At 41.9% G+C, this 20172-nt stretch overlaps 3 protein-coding genes across 8 annotated transcripts; all 3 read right to left on the minus strand.

The window, feature by feature from the left end:
• Window positions 1-335: 335 nt before the first annotated feature.
• pla1a (phospholipase A1 member A) lies at window positions 336-7218 on the minus strand. Of its 5 annotated transcripts, none has more exons than XM_069533551.1 (12): window positions 7082-7218; window positions 6752-6945; window positions 6028-6244; window positions 5288-5465; window positions 4893-5001; window positions 4081-4182; window positions 3905-3997; window positions 3524-3688; window positions 2671-2760; window positions 2377-2482; window positions 1094-1249; window positions 336-768 (listed from the first exon to the last, which is right to left on the minus strand). In XM_069533551.1, the coding sequence occupies exons 2-12, from the start codon at window positions 6816-6818 to the stop codon at window positions 684-686; spliced, it is 1368 nt and encodes a 455-aa protein (XP_069389652.1). In that variant the 5' UTR covers window positions 6819-6945; window positions 7082-7218; the 3' UTR covers window positions 336-683. The 5 variants fall into 5 exon arrangements, with proteins under 5 accessions (XP_069389652.1, XP_019956136.2, XP_019956135.2 ...); XM_020100577.2 differs by having other exon boundaries at window positions 3524-3706; XM_020100576.2 differs by lacking the exon at window positions 7082-7218 and having other exon boundaries at window positions 6028-6282; window positions 6752-7075.
• A 524-nt stretch (window positions 7219-7742) lies between these two features.
• Window positions 7743-9869, minus strand: hsd3b1 (hydroxy-delta-5-steroid dehydrogenase, 3 beta- and steroid delta-isomerase 1). The gene is made up of 3 exons (XM_020100624.2): window positions 9587-9869; window positions 9331-9495; window positions 7743-9186 (listed from the first exon to the last, which is right to left on the minus strand). Exons 1-3 carry the CDS (start codon window positions 9735-9737, stop codon window positions 8378-8380), a joined length of 1125 nt encoding a protein of 374 aa, XP_019956183.2. The 5' UTR covers window positions 9738-9869; the 3' UTR covers window positions 7743-8377.
• Window positions 9870-10826: 957 nt separating this feature from the next.
• Window positions 10827-19483, minus strand: LOC109637929 (kelch-like protein 9). Of its 2 annotated transcripts, none has more exons than XM_069532680.1 (11): window positions 19238-19483; window positions 18039-18086; window positions 17077-17198; window positions 16580-16767; window positions 16179-16311; window positions 15635-15831; window positions 15345-15420; window positions 14354-14911; window positions 14047-14226; window positions 13744-13857; window positions 10827-12324 (listed from the first exon to the last, which is right to left on the minus strand). In XM_069532680.1, the coding sequence occupies exons 1-11, from the start codon at window positions 19402-19404 to the stop codon at window positions 11828-11830; spliced, it is 2280 nt and encodes a 759-aa protein (XP_069388781.1). In that variant the 5' UTR covers window positions 19405-19483; the 3' UTR covers window positions 10827-11827. The 2 variants fall into 2 exon arrangements, with proteins under 2 accessions (XP_069388781.1, XP_019956159.2); XM_020100600.2 differs by having other exon boundaries at window positions 17056-17198; window positions 19238-19449.
• Between the last annotated feature and the right edge of the window lie 689 nt (window positions 19484-20172).

Here is a 20172-nt window from a genome sequence, read left to right on the forward strand (position 1 = left end):
TGCAGTGACGGTGTATCTGGTTTTCTGTGATTTAAATTTTAGTTGATGTAATTAAACTCAAAATTCTTAATGTAATACTCATAAAACGTCACGACACAAGTATCGAGCACTCAAGCACTTTCTAGTCACATTGGAATGTAAACTGGAGGAGCTGGGCATCGAACCTTCGAGCCGCCCTGTATCGACTGCTGTGTTTGGTGTCACATTACCGTCAGAGCCAACAGCTTGTTTGTATGTTTGTAGCTTTATGTAATGATAGCTATGCACTTCTCAAATCTTTGATTACGGTAAACTATCATGTAGATGTTTCCATTCACAGTTTACAGTAAACAACCACCACTTATTTTTCTGTTTATTGACAGAATCACTAAAGATACAACAGCAGGAAAAGAAAAAAAACACCTCAACAGAAAGGAATGGGCAAAGTTAAATAACCAGAAACAGAATCAGAAATAAACATTTCAGGCTCAGGCACCATGTGAATCAGTGGATGAGCCGAACAGTCGGACTAGTTTACATTTTGACACTGTGGTAGAGTAGATCCAGAACAGCGTGTGGTTTTTCAGAGTGGAGATTTAAATCTCATTTTCAAGATGGTGATCGTGACGTCATGTTGCCACCGATGTCTGACTTCGGCGTAGATCAACTGAGTTTCTTCCAGTTGAGAAGATTTCTCTCTTCCGTCAGTCACAAACCTGCACAAAGTCATGAGACCACAGAACTCCTCGTCTGACGTGGATGTTGTTCACGCACAACGGATCCTCTCGTCTGAAACACAGACATGTAATTTAAATGTTAAACTTCAAAACTAAACTAGACATTAAATATGGGACGAAACAACCTGAGATTAAACAGTACAAGACCAAAGTGGTTCAGGTGGAGTCTCTAGTTTTCTTTTTTTCTGTACTTCTATGATTATTTTTAACATTTCAGTATTTTCATAAAGACAAATAGAGAAGATGACATGCAACATAGAACCTGGTGAGAATCCAATCAGGGATGTTGCGCGCATTTTATGTTATGTGCCCGACGTCTCAGTAGATGAGTTCGAGCCATAAGAAACACTTAAACATATATGTCTGGTCCTGTTTACCTGACAGAGGGGAACTGGGACAGACAGACGGACTTGAAGTGGATGTCTCCCTGCCGGTAGAGCCAAGTGCCGGTGTTCTTCAGCTGGATGGAGTGGATCTCACACAGAGCCACGGGATGAGCCATCACCGTGCGGTACGCAGTCGTAGACGTCTGACTGAAACACGTTTTCACACACACACAGCATCTCCATGGGAATAAGGTAAAAACGCACATGAGCAATATTCATCAGCATATGACCAATATTATTGTCATTGGGGGCCCAGTGTCATATTTCAACACTTCTAGCGGTGCCCCTGGTTATTGCCAATTAAAAATGAATGGAACAGACTGAAATTCAAACTTCTCCATAAGTGTTGTTGTGTTTGCTCGATTTTATTAAATCTAATATTGCAAAAACAAAAGTATCCTAGAAATAGATTTATTTACTCCCGCTGGTAAAGTTAATGAAAAGCAGGTGAAGAAAAAACGATTTCGTCGAACTGGAGTGAACCTGTGCACTTCTCCTCTCTCAGCGTTTCTGCCTCAGCATCTTGCACCTGGCTCTTTACAGTGGAACACACAGCACCTCGCGTCTGAAAATAGAAGCTGCACACTCACCTCTTCTGTAAAGAAAAGTGATTACAGCACGAGCTGCGGGATGAGGAGCTTCTGTCAGAGCTGTCACACTGAAATTATTGCTGGGAGTTTAGAGTTTACGTAATATTGAAGATTATTTTGCTCCCTGAGCGAGTTTACTCGTCGGGTTTGTGGGTGTTTGTGTTGATTTCCATGACGTCAACTTAAAGCCGCCATCTTTAATTAAGTAACTCAGTAAACAAAGGAACATCACAGGCTTCTTGTATTTTTTCCTCCTCGTCCTTCATCCTCATTAATTTATATTTGTTTAAAATTCAGGAAACAGGATCTCAGCTCGTCCTTTCTTCTTATAAACAGCATGTACGACATCAGAGGTTCAAACATGCAGACGTTTTGTGTGAGAGCATCATTTTGCTGTAACTAACAATTATTTTCATTATTAATCATTTCCTCTATGGAGCTTTGTTTGGTTTGGCACTTTTGATTTAAAAATTACTTAAGATTATTATTCCTGTTTCATTAAGTGATTAATTATTATAATCATTAGTTCCAGATGTAACATTTTGATTTCAAACAGAAAATATATTTTAAATCTGTAATTTGTCAGAGGTTTCAGATCTTACTATTATTTCAAGTTTTTATTTTGTCCTGCAGAACTTAATTCAAAGTTGAATGAAGACAGTCTGCAGAGGTAGTGGTACGTACAGCCTGAACCTCTGCTCTGTTCTCTGGCTCCCGGTCCTCAGAGTCACTTCCACCTCAGCGCTTTTATCCAGCGGAGAAACTTCCAGCTCCAGCAGCATGTGATGAGCTGAGCAGAAGCAACAACACACATTCTTTACCTTCTGACGCTCCAGCCGTCTAAATGACAACAAACATAAAAACTCTTGGATGTTGGTGTACGGCCAATTTTGCCTGCGGGCCTCAAAGTCCCTGGCTTAAAGCTAGCCACCCGGTTTTCAGAGAAATAAATCTATTATCTCTCACACACACACTCACTGCAGAAAGGTGGTGACGAGGTCGTGAGAAGGAATAGCTTCTGCTCTTTGGGGATTGGAGATATGGCTATCCCATTGTTGTCTGATAAACCTGAAACACACATACACACACAAATGAGTGAATGAGGGTCACACTTGTACGTCACAAATAAGAAAGGGCTCCGTGTACGTTAACCGTGTCACAGTATCAGTGTGTGTTGGCGTATCAGGGCCTGAGATGATGATAAGCTGCCAGGAGCTGCTGTGTGAGTGCAGCCTGATGTTCCATTGACCGGTGACACTGTGACTGAAACACGATACGCAGTTTTGACCTCTATTCTTTTATGGGCTGGTGTTTTGCCATCCTATCTGTTTCTCCACATTCTGGAGGAAACATCTATTACCTCCAATGCACATGTCGAGTTTCATCTCTGGATGTAAAGGAGGAGACAGTTACAAATCATATGGAGTCAATGTCAATCTGTTAAAATAGAAATAAGTGAACTTATATCACAGTGGCCTCAGTAATTAACAATACAGAACATGTAGAATCAAAAATAATGCTGACACTATCACAGGGCACCTACTGTCTCTGCTGCTGTAAGTAAAATTTAAGTGAATTATTAAGATGTTTATTGATTTTGTTTTATTTTAGTGACCAATAAAATAGATTTGACTGTTTAAATGCAGTCAAGGTGATCACACTCATTTATCTCCGTAGTCGTACTTTTGTGTTGTTTGATTTTCAACTTTCATGCAAGTTCATTTTATATTTTTAAAGTGTGTATCATATTTAATTTGTAAAAAAAATACCGTAAAATCCAATCAAATAGCAAACATTACTTGATATACGTTATTGGTTGGTGCATTATTACCTATAGTTGGACACGTTCCCTTGAAGACATCACAGTCCACACACTGTCCCCTCTGGAAGTCCTCATAGTTGAAGCACGGGATCCCCCTCATCGGGCAGGAGCCATTCAATGCACTCATGTAGACGTGCAGCGCCCTCATATGGTCACATATCACATAACCGTACACTGGAGAGTAGATAAGAACTGACAGCACACACAGAAACTAAGGGAGCCACATGTTCCCGGAATTATGGATATTAAAAAAAAAAAAGATTCTGTGTTATAATTGACATTTTAATAATAACATATTAATTTAAAGTGGCCTGAGGAAGCACAGCTGCTGCTGCTCTCAATTAGTCCCAACTTATTTTTACAGTTGTTCACAGTTAGTGTTGAACGTACTTGAGGCGAACCTGGAGCGGGCACATCCCGCCTGATCCTTCCCTCCGTTCAGGAAGAAGTCCACGTGACCCACAGGGATGGAGATGCCAAAATCTGATGCAGGAGAAAACCTCATCTTTTAAATTTTAGGCTCCATCAGCTTGGAAAGAAAGTTAAAGATAAAGTTGTCTGCTCACAGTCAGAGTCCGTGTGGATGGCATCAACAAACTGAGCGTCAGACGGGTCCAGCCGATCAGAGATGTCCGCTCCTTTAAACATGGGTCCAGCAGGATCCAGGCCTGGAAGACAAGGACGGAAAACCTGGTGTTGGCGGTTCAGAATCTCTTGTGAAGACTTTGAATTTCAAATGCAACTCTCTGGTACAGAGAGACGACCCTAAACTCCTACAGGGAACTTTTTGAGCCCAAGAAATCTTTTGTCTCCTCAGAATGTCCATTGCTGCAGCTCCTCTTTTCAGCCTCTGTCTCAAACACATGATTATAGCCTCTGTCTCTTTAAGACCCCCCACCTCCTGATAAAACCCAGTCTGCTCTGATTGGCCAGCTGGACCACTCTGTTGTGATTGGTCAGCCGCTTCCAGCGACTGTAGGACATATCCGCCTCTGCGGTCGCTTTACGTGGTTTTGTTATATAAATATATAAATATGGATGTATTTTAGGTACAAGTACATATTTCTTGCAACCACATATTTGATCTGTAAACGTTACAGAATTCCAGTTGCAGTCCACATCTGTGGCTCCTCTGAGCTGCACATTTAAACTCACACACTCAGACAGAAACAGCCGAAGTGTCCTCGTCCCCTGAAGAGCGCCACTAATCTTCCAACGTCACGCTGCTGCAGACGAGAGGCTCGGTCACCTCTGTTGTTAATACTTTGACTCTAGACGATGCAGCAGAGTCACAACAGCCGACAGCTTTTATTTTCCTATTCACCAGCAGCATAGTGGGATTAAAGAGAAGCAGGAGCCATCTCTGATCCACACTCACCTGTGATTCTTCCGATCTTCCCCTCGAACAGAGTCCCCACAAAACCAGCGACGTGCGCCCCGAGACTGATCCCGATGAAGTGGATGGACTCCAGCGTGCATCCGTGCTCCTGTTGGACGAGACAAGAGTCCATTAAAATAGCATTAAACTATTAAAGAATGATACCTGAAAACTTTCCAGACAACAGAAAAAATGTTGAAATAAAATCCCCCAAATACATTTGGGTCCTGGCAGGTTTAAATTTTGAGCCCCTGAATCCTCACATAAATTCAAACTGTTGTTGACATTAAATTTCAGTATTATTATTTTGAGGTAAAGCAGAATTAAAAATACGTCATGACAATTCTGAAAACAAAGATGAAGTCTGAATATCAGCTCTGTGACGTTTGTCTCACCTGCAGCTGGTTGATGAGGACGGAGATCTGCACCGCCACCTCCTTGTAGTTCTCCACCACCAGGTTGTAGGCGAAGGAGGCGCCGTAGACCCAGTCCACCATCAGCACGTTGGCGTCCTGTGCCCTGAGCAGGGCCTGGGCCAGCTCCTTCACCCAGGACGGCTTACTGCCCATGGCTCTGTGAGGGCGGGGGGGTCGGATCATGGATGGTGGGTTCATGATGAGTTTGGAAAACAAGAATAAAACCAAACCAGATGAGGTGCTCTTCAGATGTAAATGATCTGAGCTTGTAGGATGCCTCAGTGTTTCTGTAGGAGCTGAACGAGATCGTGAAACAGACCACTGGATGGTTCCTGTTAGTTTTGCTGTCTTGTTCTGTTTTTTGGATTTCATGAGATTCACTTGCTGCGATTACTATGTTTGGCTGAAAATCCCTTGAAAACTAACATTTTACATAAATAAATATTTGACACTCAAATGATAGTTAATGATTTAAATCCTGCACATGTCGAACAATTTGTCTGTGAAACTTTCTTGTGTTTGTGAAAACACAAGAACAAGGGTCATTTGACTCATGTGAATACTTGATTGTGCAATAAAGGTTTGATTCAACAAATCTGAAGCTATGCTTGACAGGTCCCTCACACTGTTGGTGAAGTTCCAATTTGGCCTACGGTGGTTTTCGACCTTGTCTGATGTGGTCCAGGTGTTTTCAGGGCCTTTGGGACTCCTCCTCTCACCTGTATCCATGGACGATGACCTTGGTGGGACGGGAGGCGTTGAAATAGGACGGCTGCCCGGTGAGAGACTCCTGGTCGAACATTTGTGCACAGTCCATGTTTGTCCTGGTCAGCAGCAGGTACTGGACCTGCAGTTTGTCCCTCTGCTGCCGGTACCTGTTCCACGTCGTGTTATTGAGGTCGGCACACTCATCGTCTCCCTGCGTCTCCTCCAAACCTGGTTGATCAGAAGGAAGCGTTTCCCCACGACCGGGTCTGAATGTGGAGCATCTGCATCATTAAATCATTTCTCACATGATGGAAGCAATAAATAGCCTAAAAGCTTGTGTTGTGTATTTGACACAATGATGTTACTTATAAAGTGCATCACAATTTTTGTATCTTCGGAAAAATATTTGTCGTTGCAGTTGATTATAGTACTTTACAGTAATTAGTGTTTCTGAGTTATTAGCATTATTCAGAGTTGTTAGCAGTTCTACCAAAGACTCTTTTCTTTATCTTTTTACATCCCTCGATCGTCACGGTGCAGACTCTGGTTCAAACTGAAGTCAAAAGTGAAACGTGGCAGTTCCCAAATCTGGGATATTTGAGCTCCATTCATGTAAAACAGGAGGAGACGCGTTGTCCATCTTTATTTACAGTCTATAATATAAAGCAGTGTCAACCACATTCCAAAAAGAAGTGATGCAGAAGAAAATGTGTCCTGCATGAGTGGAGCACTTACCCACCACCAGTGATGTGATGTAGACCGACCACACACAGAGGAGGACCACTTTGTTTTCCCACTTCATGTCTGTAGCAACAGGACGGTGAATGGGAAAGAGACGAACCTGCCTGGAGCTGTAGTTGGTGCCTAATGCTGCTGTTCTCCTCAGCCCAGGATTGGAAGCTGGAGAAAATCCAGTGCAGTGCTGAACTCTGGAACGACAACACAGCCTCTAAATTGCAAATAGCAGACATGAAGCAAGGCAGGAATCCATAATCCAAAGAATCCAAAAATACAAATGTTTTTATGACCCTCGTGGCGTCCCCGCTTCTTTGAGCCTGAACCCACCGAAACAAACCTTCCTCTGTGTTTTCACTCAGTCATCACATTTGTCAGAGAATTTCTTTTTTCTCAGACCGGGTTTGTTCAAGCCGACAAGTGTTTGAAGCTCTTTGCCGGGTGGTGAATACATGAATGACCTCACTGGTGTTCAATGGCTGTTTGTTTGAAAAGCTGGACTCTGGCCTGAACTGTGTGTGCGTGTGTGTGTGTGTGTGTGTGTGTGTGTGTGTGTGTGTGTGTGTGTGAGAGGAGAGGTCATCCTGCTACGTCTGAATTAAATCAATCATCAGCTGATTGATTGTTCCACCATCAATGCTGGTTTATGTAATACTCTATTCATTCCACCGCTTTAAGCATTTAAATCATTTCACCTCTATTTCCGTATTTAATTATACGTATGTATATTCACTCCAGATACAAGTACAACTAGTTGTTTTGGAGCAGTCACACAAAAAAGTAATCCTTCCCCAGGAAAATAGGTCAAGGATGTTTGCTACAGTTGGCAGTGATTTGTTTGGCTCAGTGTTAATCATGATTTAAAGCTTAGTTATGTTTAAAACCTCAGTAGAAAAAAAATGAAACATTCTGATCCACAAATCTCTTTGCTTAAAACCTCAAAGAACAATTGAATTCTTTCTTTGGATGCAAAAAGTTCACAAGTGATGCATTTTGTTTTTTATGTTATTTTATTTGTCTGAGAGAAGAGAAGGACATGAAGGGAACAGTGCGTTCAAATCTAAAATATACAGAGGCAGAAAAGTAAAGTTGTGTTGTCGTCATTACAGGACATTTTCTTTGAGTGATGCTGTGACATGTTTGCATCTCAGCTCATTAGTTTGATGATAATCATCTTAATCATCAGAAAATTCAAAAGCATGAATCTCAAAGGCCATTTTCTATGTCACGGGATTACAGCTCATTTGAAAGCTGGATCATTTTTTATGTGTAATTACTACAAGTTAATAATCATCATAAAACAGAGATAAAGGAAATAAAACAAATCAGAAACACCAAAACAATGTGGAAAAAATGAAATCTCTCCCTGAGGGCAGAAACATTGGTGTAAAGATGAATATTTTTCTGAAAGATCAAATCTTTGGAGAGTGAATATTTTTTCCCACGTTACCAAAAATGTAAATTAAAGCAACAGCATGTAACAGCGCCCTCTGCAGACACATATGGTGATTAATTCAGTAAGTTCTATTTTGTAAAATAAATATAAATCTTCAACAACAAGTTAGCTGTTATATATAACTACAAATGTGAGGGAGAGATAGTTAATTTGGTGAAAACAACTTTTAATCATTTAGCTGTAATTCGTTCCCTCTCTTTAGGCAGTTCTGTGGCTAACCATTCAATGGTGCGTTTGCGTGCTTCCTCCCAGCTGTACATGGGTTCATATCCCAGATCCCTCTTGGCTTTCTGATAGGAGAAGGTGAACGGGGTGTTCAACATGGTGATGAGCTGCCGGTTCAGCGGCAAGACGACTCGTATGAGAGGTCGGATCATCATGCACAGGATTTCCAAAATGAAACAGAGCGCATATAGGAGGTGGAGCGGCAGCCGGAGTTTCTCTTGAATGTTGAAGCCCAGAGGCGCCATCAGGGCGTGGTTGAAGTCTGAGTAGCTCACCGGCGGCGTGTCGTCAGAAATAAAGAAAAACTTTCCTCCTATCACATTTCTCTTTTGTGGATCTTTGAGGCCGCGAGCTGCTTGAAGATGAGCCGCGGCTACGTTTCCCACATAGACAGGATTCACTCGAGCCTCTGGCAAAGACATCCTCAACAGAACATCTCTGTTTCGTATCCCGTCATCCATGTGGCCCAGCAGGAAGCGGCACCCCTCTCCGAAGATGTACATCGGTCTGAGGGCACAGGTGGCCAGTCGGCCTCCGTTCTGGAGCACCTCTCCGTGGGCCAGCAGGGTTCTCTGCTCGGCCTCCTTTTTGGTCTTGCTGTAGGAAAACCTCAAGGTACTGTCATAAATTGTGTCCTCGGTGCCGTTGATGATGGGTTCACCTTTGGGGTTTGGTCCCATCACCTCGATGGAGCTGGTGTAGATTAAGGACACCACGTTCTCCTGAATACAGGCCTCCAGAATAACCTGCGTGCCTGCAAAGCAAAGACGCTCTTTAGTTGTGTTGAAGAAAATATTTCCTTCTCTAGATATTTTCTAAATAAACCAGTTTCAAGTCCCCTCTCTCTGTAAGTCACAGTTACATGAGTGTTAGTTGTGGATTGAAGTGTCCGCCTCACCCTTGACATTGACGCTGTACATTTCACTGTGCTCCACCGATCCAGTGACGTTGATGATGGAGGCCGTGTGGAAGACGACGGACGCACCTCGACAGGCTTTCCTCACAAAATCACTGTCCCTGATGTCTCCCTCGAACACGCTCAGCTGTGTGCTGCCTCTGCAATCTTACCCAGTACATCAAGTACAAAATGTCACAACACAATAAAAGTACTTATACATACATGTATGTTTTATGATAGGAAGGGAAGATTTTACCCTCCAGAGTTTGTAAAACTTGAGGTTGAACGTGTTTGTCCAGCATCCGGATCTCAGCCATCGTCTCTTCCTCCAGCAGCAGCCTCACCAGCCTCTGTCCCAGGAATCCACAGGCTCCTGTCACCACACACACATCACCTCCCAGAGACATGGCCGGGGTTAAAGACAAACAAAGAGATCCTCCTCTTCCAAAGCTCTTCTCTCGGAGATCTACTCAAGAGCCTTGTCAGAAAAATTAAAAAGACTGGGAATGTGAACTCCGCTGAATGTAGGATGGACCTTTTATAAGCCAAGGACAGTTGCTGCTGGAAGATACAAGATAAATACTTTTTTTATGTTGATGCTGCTGTGATTCGGGGGGGGGGGGGTGGGCAGACTCAGAAAAACAAGGCCAGAGACGAGGGTTACGCACTGAAATGAAAGATATTTAGACTTTAAATCTTTAAATCTAGAAATAATCCATTACAGGTAAAAGTCATGTGTTCAAGATTTTACTTAAATCCAAGTATAGTAGTGAAAATCCTGTTCTGTTGTACATAGACTGTGTGAACAGAACGTGTTTGTAGCTTTTTAACACTTTGTATATTTTAAATCTTTGCCTCACAGCAGACAAAACAAGATACCGGCTTCAAAATCTAACTCTACAAGGTCACACCCTTGTTGCTGAGTGTCAGAGTTTTACAGTGTAACACTTTAAAAGGGAAGATGGGTCGTGTTTTAAATACTTTGCACTTAAGAGGAAACCATCATGCCAGATCAGCTAAATAAAACAAGATTTGAAGTTTCAAGGTGACGTGTGTCTGCCAGATGGACGGATTCTATTTTCCTAACAAGGAGAGTGGATTAAAAATATCTATGAGCATCTTTTCTCCAAAAATATAACTGATTTAGTGACTTTTTAATTTGGTTTTGCAACACACACTTATGTAAAGTAAAAGTTTACTTTGGATATCACAGCAGTCTGTTGTTTGATCTGGAGGAGAATTCTCAAGGACAGCTTCATTATCATTCATTTACATCACACACGAAGAGACATGGTGTGTGTGTGTGTGTGTGTGTGTGTGTGTGTTTGTTTGTTGTACCCTGTAATCAGGATGGATCTACAATTCACACCTTGATGCAGAGGACCCCAACGACCTCAACCACCATCCCTCGGGGATAAGAGGTGAAACTTGCACAACTTCTAAAGATACTATGACCTGGATGACTGAAAGTGAACAATGTGAGTCTCAATGCAAAATAAAGAGGGAAACAACCTTTTTTTATTTTCATTTCAAAACACTGCATATCAGCATAAATATACAAAAAATGAAAGTGAGTGAGTGAGCTTTTGTTTTGACAACAAACTGCTTGTACTTAAATGTAAGTAGGGAACAATTCTGTAATTAAGAGCAAATGAGCTCATCTTTTGTTTTGTATTTTCTCCTACACACTGAATGATAAGCTGCGTGGCCTGCAAAATAATATTTTTGATTCCACAGTAAGAACAAGGTTGACTGGTTTGTGAGCTGAGGCCTTGTGTTTGACCTTGTGTCCAGTGCCATCTTGGTTTTTTTGAAACCAGAGGTAACCATATTTGGAGATTAAATCAAGGCTGTAATGGTGGAATAGAGTAGATTGGTATTCATGTCCAGACAACCTCTGTATAGTCTTATTTAGCCTTTTAGCCTTTGTTTTAAGTCATACAATCTTAAAACTCACAGGCAGGGTATTTACTGATGTTTATTTTGTGGAATAAAACAGGAAATGTCTTGAGCTTGTGATTGACACAGAACTTATATATTAAAAGTCTCTAAAACCCCATTTAAAAACACTTCAACTTCAGGATTGAGGAACTGAGAAGTGCAAAGATGCAAACTCATTTCTGGGTATCAGTTTATTCAGTATCCTTTACGTGGTTTGTTTCGTCTCTTATAGTGCGTCTGACTTTGACCTTCAAACCAAAGATACTCCATGGGTTTGCCCTCTCTTTCAGGATGCATCGACTGTTTCCTTTAATTAGCATATCTGCAGAGAGAAGGAACAACAAGTAGCTGTGTTGGAGTGACGCTGCAGGTCTGACAAGGACAGGAAATGAAACTAAAGATGGTGTTTGAAGAAAGATGCAGAGCTTTTTAACTGTACAATGCTGTATAGCCATGCTTGTAGCTGCAGCTTGTGTTTGCAAACACAACTTTTTTGCACTTTTCATCGATGGTGGTCAGAGTAGAAGAAGGAACCCCTCCTCTTTGTGGCGTGTGCTCAGTTCTTCACTGCAGGTAGCGGGCACTCCTGTATCTGAGCCTCATCCACTGACCCCTCCGGGAGATGAACCGTCATCGTACAGGCCCGAATCCCCCCCAGAGGCTCCAGCACGTTGAACACACGGTCCCATGCGTCCTGCTCTGGATCGTATCGCTGCACTATCTCCACCATGCACCTGCTGTTCCAGGAATACCCTCCCACCACATAGATCTGCCCGTTAAACACAGTCACTCCGACGTCGCTCTGGCCCCGAGGCATGGGCGCCACCACCGACCACTGGTCCGTCTCGGGGCTGTAGTACTCGCAGCCCAGGACGTCGTCGTAGTCGCTGCTGCCTCGGAAGTGATTCCCGCCCATGACATAGAGTCTGTCTCCCACGGTGCACATGCAGTGCAATCCGCGGAGCTCCCTCATGTCTGCACGCCGGCTCCACGTGTCGGCTGCAGCATCATAGCACCAAAGCTCCTTCTGGAACGTGTCACGGGTGATTCCACCTGAGGGACAGAACAGAAGCCAACAAAAATTACATCACATACCTACATGTGCAGTAGAATGTGAAAAAAATTCAATTCTAAATTACATTCCCTGTAGTTTTTAACAATTGTTGTTAGTATTTGAGTTTTTATTTTGCTACAGAGCATCAGTTGCAATTCAGAAACAGTTTTGGACTGAAACGATACAGTGCATGATATTAATACAGGATGTTGTGACTACGTAAAGTGTGAGTTATATTCCAGTAAATAATAAAAAAACCTTTCCAACACTGTGCAGCAGTATCAATTCGTGGGGTTTAACTTTGTTGAAAAACCCTCAACCACAGGTCCCTCCTACGTGTGAAACGTATATTTCTGCTCTGAACACAAGAGGCCGATTTCCTGTCCAGCGTTGCTAAGAAACCTGCCTTAGATCAGACGACGAGCAGCCGCTAAACAGGAAGTGGTAACATACTGTATAAGGTCGGTCATGCAAGTGCTGTGTGTAGTTCATCTTGTTCAAGTGTACATCACAGTGCATTTAGCATTAGGAGTCTTGTTGTACTTCTGACAGGGGATGACATTTGATGACTGAGTCATTTCTTGAATATTTTTTAACAGTTTCTTTACAACTGCCCCGTTTCAAAGCAACTGCACGACTTTGTTCCACACCTGAAAAAAAGAGGAAGTGTGGTTGGATGGTTTTAGAATGTTAAGCCTGGGGTTTGAATTTGTTTTTCTCTTTAACTCTGAGCATGACCATGATCTTTCCCCGACCGTAGTTTTTGTTTCCTAAACTTTGACGGACAGAGCTTCTGGAACAGAAAACATCATTTGATGTTAAACAGTAACGGGTGAAGTTTAGGAATATAACAATGTTCCTGAGCAACTCTAGTTTTGTCTGAAGAAACAACCTTTTTTAATCTTTATTTATATTTGATGGTTTAACCTCATCCCTTCTTATTTTATCCCCTAGCTTTTCACGTTCCAAAAATAAACCTTTTATAAAACCATTACTCACAAGCTTCACTTGACAACTTTATTTAATGTTAATAATTCATTTCAATGATGGGTAATAATGGGCTAGAGAGAATAATCTGTTATGTTAAAAGTGTTAATAAATGGATTTTGATCATGATGTCGTGCAATACCACACATATTCCTATCTCTGCAAATGACTACAGTAAAAAGTGATTTACCTTTACAAGGGAGTACAAACATTATTAACGTCTTTTAACTGATAGAGAACGTTTGCGTAAGTAAACAGTAGTAGAGCCAATAATTTCAGATTATCAATGCATCATGAATTGTGGTTTATTGGAAAGTGACCCCCAGATTTATTCCAAGAGATTCAAAGCAATAGAGTTTGAGATTATAGAAATTAGAGATCCACTTTTAATTTGTGTGAAATGAGTGTGTTTCACAGTGTGTTGTTTTTACCTGAGATGTACATGAGGTTGCCGTGAACCGTTCCAGCATGACCGTAGTGAGGCTCCACCATACTGGTCACAAAGGTCCACTCGTTCTTCCTCAGGTTGTAGCACTCCACCGTGTCTGAGCACAGCGACCGAGACACAACTGGGTCAAAACTTAATTCAAACATGCATTTTCGTATAAAAAGTTCGTATTCACATTATCATAGCACAATAGTTGAAATTTAGTTACAGTGATGATTTTCTCCAGAGAATTATCTTCTTTTCGGTAATTCAAACTGCAATTCCTAAAGCATTTCAAGCAGCTCACCGATCTCTCCTGACGCGTTTCTTCCTCCAACTGCGAACAGTTTCCCCTTCAGTGCGCTGAGGTGGAAGAACGTCCTCTTCTCGTTGAGTGAAGCAATCTGAAGCCACCTGTCGAAGCGCGGGTCGTAGCGGTACGCACTGTCGATCGCCGTCTTACCCTTGGTGTCGTACGTGCTCTGGCCTGTGGGGAATATATTTTGGTGTTGGAACACAAATACCTGAAGCAGCTACCTTAATGTGTTGTGATGATGAGTATTGTCCTGAAAGTATCCAGGGTTCACAGCACAGTGTACAGTTGTTGTACTGACCTCCAACAATGAAGAGGAAGCCGCCCAGAAGAGCGACACCGTGCTGGTAGCGTGGAGCCTCCATGGGTTTCAGGGCCCTCCACTGGTCGCTGTTCTCGTCATACAGCCTCAGCTCGCGGCTCACCACCAGCTGCTGCCTCATCACGCCGCCCAGTGCAAGAATATGCGTAGAGTTTGAGCGTATTTGTGTCCGCTCAGTTTGCAGGGCCGGCTGCATGAAGGGCATCATCTGGTAGTTGCTGGCCTCCAGCAGGAGGTTCACACAGGCCGTGTCAGAGCGCATCATGGAGTCGCCTCCTTCCTCATCGTCCTGTGAGATCTGGATCAGCTCACTCGGGCTCATCAGTGGGAAGCGAATATGACGCATTAAAGCAAAGACGGACGAGCGACGTTTGGGAGGTTCGTGGTCCAGCCATCCTCTGGCGATGTGGTAGAGCTCCAGTTCAGAGAAACCTTCCAGCGAGTTGCTGGACAGAGCCATGGCCATGCTGCTCTCTGAGAGCTGGAGGTAACGGCCACACTGCACCAACGCTAAGAGGTTCTGACTCACAAACTCACCTGGTTTGATAGAAAAAATGAATAATGATAATCTGTCAGTTTATTCCACCAAAGGTTAAACTGACAATATGACTTTTCAGCCACTAGGGGTCTCTCTATCAAAACAATAACAAAAACAATGAAAATCTACCTGATGCAAAACAAAGACGTGAATCATGTTTACGTTACAAACAACAATGGATAACCATGATTCATCACACGTGACCAACACAAACCGTTTAAGGAAAAGTCTGTCAAACTACCCAACAGTTTTTCCTTCATCATTCGTTGCATTTTATGTAATTAAACGGCAAAAAAATTATACGTTGCCTCGAATAAAATGTTTTTAGACATTTTAATGAAGAATTGTTGTATATTGCATCTTTAACCTCATCATACAGGTATAATACACATTGTACCTTGGTTACCAAGCTTGAAGCTTTATTCCTCTTACCTATGTTAAACTGAACTTCCTCCAGAAGCAGGTCAGTTGCGATGCGTTCGATTTCCACACAGTTATCGATCGTGATCTATCAACAAAAAAACCACAATATAGTTCACGGTCTTTACTTCCTGCATCCCTTTCATATTGGCTGAGTCATGATGACTGTTCAGCTGACACAGGGAAAAGTTGGAGGGGAAGGACAGTTTAATGAGTTCTGACCTTCAGGATCCTGGAATATAATTGATGAGCGCAGAGGCAAAAAAAATGTGACATGTAACTTTTCTAAAAAACTCTCTCACCTCACTGCTCAGAAGCTGATTAGAGAATCTCAGCACGGGCATGACCTGCAAGAAGTTTGCAGCCTCCAGCGTGTCCTGGAGATTACCCATGTCCAGGCTGACTTTGGATGTGTAAATGAAGTCTATAATGTTTTTCAAACCCAACTGAGTCACCCCATGCAGTTTGATCTCTTTCATATCCTGCTCCCTCATGCCTCCTGAGCAAAGACATAAAAAAGTACAAAAGAGACATGGACAAGGTGAAAGAGTTTGTCTGCAGCATTTCTGAAGGTTTGTCCGGTGCAGAAGCGTCACCGTCAGCAAGATACAAAGATGAAGCTGACGATAAAAAGTTTGCAGTTGCTCAAACCACAAGAAGTTAATGGCAGAAGTCAAGTTTTTTTATATTTAACAGCAAAAGTTGATAAGATTCCAAAAAAACACTTCCTCTTCTTTTACTACAGTGAGTAAAATATGAATTAAAAGAGTGGAGAAAGATGAAAGCAGAGAAGTATATGGGTCACTGTAATGGATGTTTATATTTCGTTGAGAGACGACCACTCACCTGTGAACATGGCCTTAAAATAGTCACTGGACGAAGCCATGATAACTCTGTGGACCGGGAAGGTTTCGTTGCTGTCCCCTGGAACCAGGACGACATCGCAGAGAGTCTTATCTGCCCGAAAATGGTCAAAGCCCTGTGTGTGAGAGAGAAAACAAACCTGAACATCACTAAATATCTAGATATCTAAAATATCTAGATATCTGGAGCTGGATGAGCAGAATGTAGGAGGCGTGTGGCGGCCACATGGCTGAAGTGCACCTTGACCTTGGTCAGCCATTAAACTCAACATAGAAGAAGAAGAAGAAGAAGAAGAAGAAGAAGAAGAAAAGCCACCAAGAAAGTGTAGAAAAAGGTGTCAAGGTGGCCGTGGATCAAGAAGGGTGATACACGGTGTAGTCTACCTGCAACACAGCTGCTCCGTGGCCAGTGCTGCTGAAAACTTTGGACAGAGGCCGAGGAGGAAGTTTGGGCTTGGTTGCTTTGTCCGTGCGTTTAGGTGGCATATCCACGGGCGGTGAGGGAGGAGCAGGAGCTGGTGCTGGAGCTGGAGGTGGAGGTGGAGCAGCAGCTGGTGGAGCAGGCCTGTCATCTATAGCACCAAAGATATGATTAAAGCCGTGGTACTGCTTGATTTAAATGAATTCATTTGACCAGAGTCGTATAATGAAAACAAAATAAAAACACTGAGAAATGTATGAATGTGAAAATCAATTAAATAAAATGCTAAAACGTGAATCGAACAGTTAAAAGCCTTAGAAAACGTGGGACTTGACTTTAACCTCAAGTACCTCGATGTTAGGAGAACACTTACAGGAAAAGATATATTGTATAATGGCAAAGTGAAATGGAAGGAACAGGCGAGCCAGTGTCCACACACCTTGGTGCACAGGTCTCTCACCTGGAGCCGGGGGTCTTTCCGGCTGAGCTGGAGGTCTCGGTGGATCCCTGGACTGATGCCTGCTGCCCAGACGAGACAGTCTGCGGCTCAGCCTCCCAGGGACGCTGTCGTCTCCACTTCCCCTGCAGAGGAGGAGCAGAAGGTGTATCACTGTGACATTAAACTTCCCCAAAGCAAATAACATATAGAGATTAAGCTACATTCAAAAGTGCTGCACGTGTTTGACTTTATAAACCTTGTATATAGAGTCAATTTAATGCAAATGAGAACAAAACAAGATCTATTCACAGTTTCATTGACTGAATGTTCAGTTCATTTTGCATCGGAGACTTTCACTCTCTTGTACGATTGTGTACAAATTCAACTTTTTTTCATCAGAACTGACAGATGTTAACACAGCTGACGAAATTCTCTCTTGTGGGTGTGTGTGAGTGTGTGTGAGCGTGTGTGAGTGTGTGTGACCTTAAAAAGAAGGAACTAGGAAATCGGTCTTACATTTAAACCACTTCTTTTGAAACTGGTTCCTGCTAAACATCGACTACGTCGATGAATGAAAAAACATAAAAATATCTGATGTGTTTGTGCTTTTCATGTGTCTTTATACACACAATTTAAATTCCATGCTGTCATTAAATGATTTATTCATCGTACATTATTTAAAATCTAACATGGGGGAGTCAAGAATCGAAATGATTTAATATTTTGTCAAAACTCTTTAAGGTAAGATATCTAAATAAATCTCTGATGAATATAACATTTGTTCCTAGTGAGCATTAATCATATGGTACAATAGTAAAGATCAAAATTAAAACTGTAGACAGAAGCTCGGACATGATTGAAAATATGGAAACTTCACCCGTTACTGTTTTTTTTATCTTGAACGTGTTTCGAACATAAAGACACGGCTCCAGTTAATGATGAATTCAGTCTTTTAATGGTGCTGAATAAAAAAAGAATAATACCCCATCTCATTGGCCTCTTGAGGACTGTTGTTTCGCTGACGAGACTTCCTGAGTGAAGACAATGGACAGAAAAATATATTTATATCATTCGTTTTTTGTCCCCAGAGGAAGAGACACTTTGCAAATGCGTGCATAAGTTCATACATGCAAAAAGCAAAACTATGACATCCTGTGTAAGATGATTCTTTTTGATTCTGATTAGTTTCCTGAAGTGAATTTATCTTTTTCACAACATTTCAAACTCTGTGTTAAATATGACCTAATCTCTTTGCAATAGAAACTTCCACTACCTTGACTTTAAACTTTTGGGCACTCTCGTTTCTGTAAGATTTTATTCACTGTGTTTTCTGAGCCCATAAAACATTTATTTACCTGTGTATCTTTTTATCTGAAACTTCAGTCAGAGGTGCTGCAGTTATTCTTTTTTAAATGGCTGCTCATATGTACATGTATGATGTTGAACTAACATAAATTCTCAAAATATTCTCCACATGTAGAAATATAATAAAACCAATATGTAATCTGACACAGGAAATTAACCATATATTTGTCAATTTCCATAGATTTTTGCTTTATATGACTGTATATTCTATTCTATTCTATTGTTGATCTCTAACAACAGCACACATCTGTAATTATTTTATTCTATTATAGTTTCTTGTGTGTTTGTAGTTGTAGGGTCTTACTCATTTCAATGTCTAATCTGAAATGTTCAAATACCCGGCAGCACATAACTGTACCTAGTGAGAGTATGTAGACGTCCTCTTTCTAAACTAATATCACTTCTCGTTCTCGTCTTTCTTCTGGTTGTTTTGTGTAAATGTTGATTATAGACATTTGTGTTTTTAAAGTCCCACCACAGTGGATGAAGAACTTTCATGATATGTGATTTAAAACTATTTAATGTTGGATATAACGTAGAATGAGTTTCAGGATCGATGGGTAAATCGTCTAAGGTTTAGTACATAGCAGAGGGGCTCGTCTGCAATTTGTCTTTCAGCCTTGAATCAACTCAACTCTTACATAAACCGTGTAAACCGACCACCTCAACTCATCAGTGTCATAATGAAGAGACACAACAGCTCAGCTTCATTAGCATCATACGTTATATTCAACAGAAATAAATAAAGTCATATGCTGCAGTCTTTAAGCTAAATGCAGCTCTGTGTTACTTTACACAGGGCCGTATCCAAACCTACCTGGAAGAAATCCTCTTCAGCAGCCCGGACCCGAGGCCACCCTCCAGCCTGACTGTCGGACCAACCAGAGCTCCGAGAGGAAGAGTCGAGCAGAGAGCGTCTGCTGCACTGCACCCCCTGGTTGGAGATTTGAGGCGTCTGAGCGAGCGTCGTTGTTTCTGTAGCATAACACAGACCTCAGCCACTTCCTGTTCTACTTCTCTGTATCCCCGTCTGCGCCTTTCTGCACCTTGAGGCTCAACACCACAGTGTGTCAGACACTGGGTGAAATGAGCAGAAAGTTTCACATAGTATTTTGAACTATAATCCTTGATTCTTACATATTGATGGTAATTTTATATCTATTACATGAAACATACTCATACTTGAGTTTTTTTTTAGTACGTGACTGTGTTTTCTAGACGCTGGTGAGAATCTGGTCTGTTGCAGCAACAAGGTTGATCACTAAAGTTTTCCTGGCAAGTCATTCATGTTCTTTCATGATTTTCCACCTGTGACAGACTTTTGATTTATCTTTGTGTTGGACTCGTTGAAATCATAGACTTGGTGAAACTCTGTGATATTCGGTTCGGACTTGTTTTGTATTTATTGACTCTGGCCTGGTTGTTTCCTGAGTGTGTGACATTCTCAGGAGCTACTGTTTTACTTTTTAGCTTCTTTCATACTGCGTCTCGTTTTACTTCCTGTCTTTGTCCTTTGGTTGTCTGCTCCTCCCTGATGTGTTTTACCTGTGATCAATTATCTACCTCCCTCGTGTATTTAGTCTCTGTGCTCCTCACTCATTGGTGAATGAATGAATTCTTCACACCGGTCTACGTCTCAGCTTGTTACTAAATACCCTGTTTGACCTTTCTGTTTTTCCTTCATTTCCTCATTCCTCTATCAGACTTGTACACCCGAATCCTCCCTGCATTCAAACAGAGTTATCATCTATG

Source organism: Paralichthys olivaceus, chromosome 10 (genome assembly GCF_024713975.1).
Source record: "Paralichthys olivaceus isolate ysfri-2021 chromosome 10, ASM2471397v2, whole genome shotgun sequence".
Classification (NCBI taxonomy): Eukaryota; Metazoa; Chordata; class Actinopteri; order Pleuronectiformes; family Paralichthyidae; genus Paralichthys; species Paralichthys olivaceus.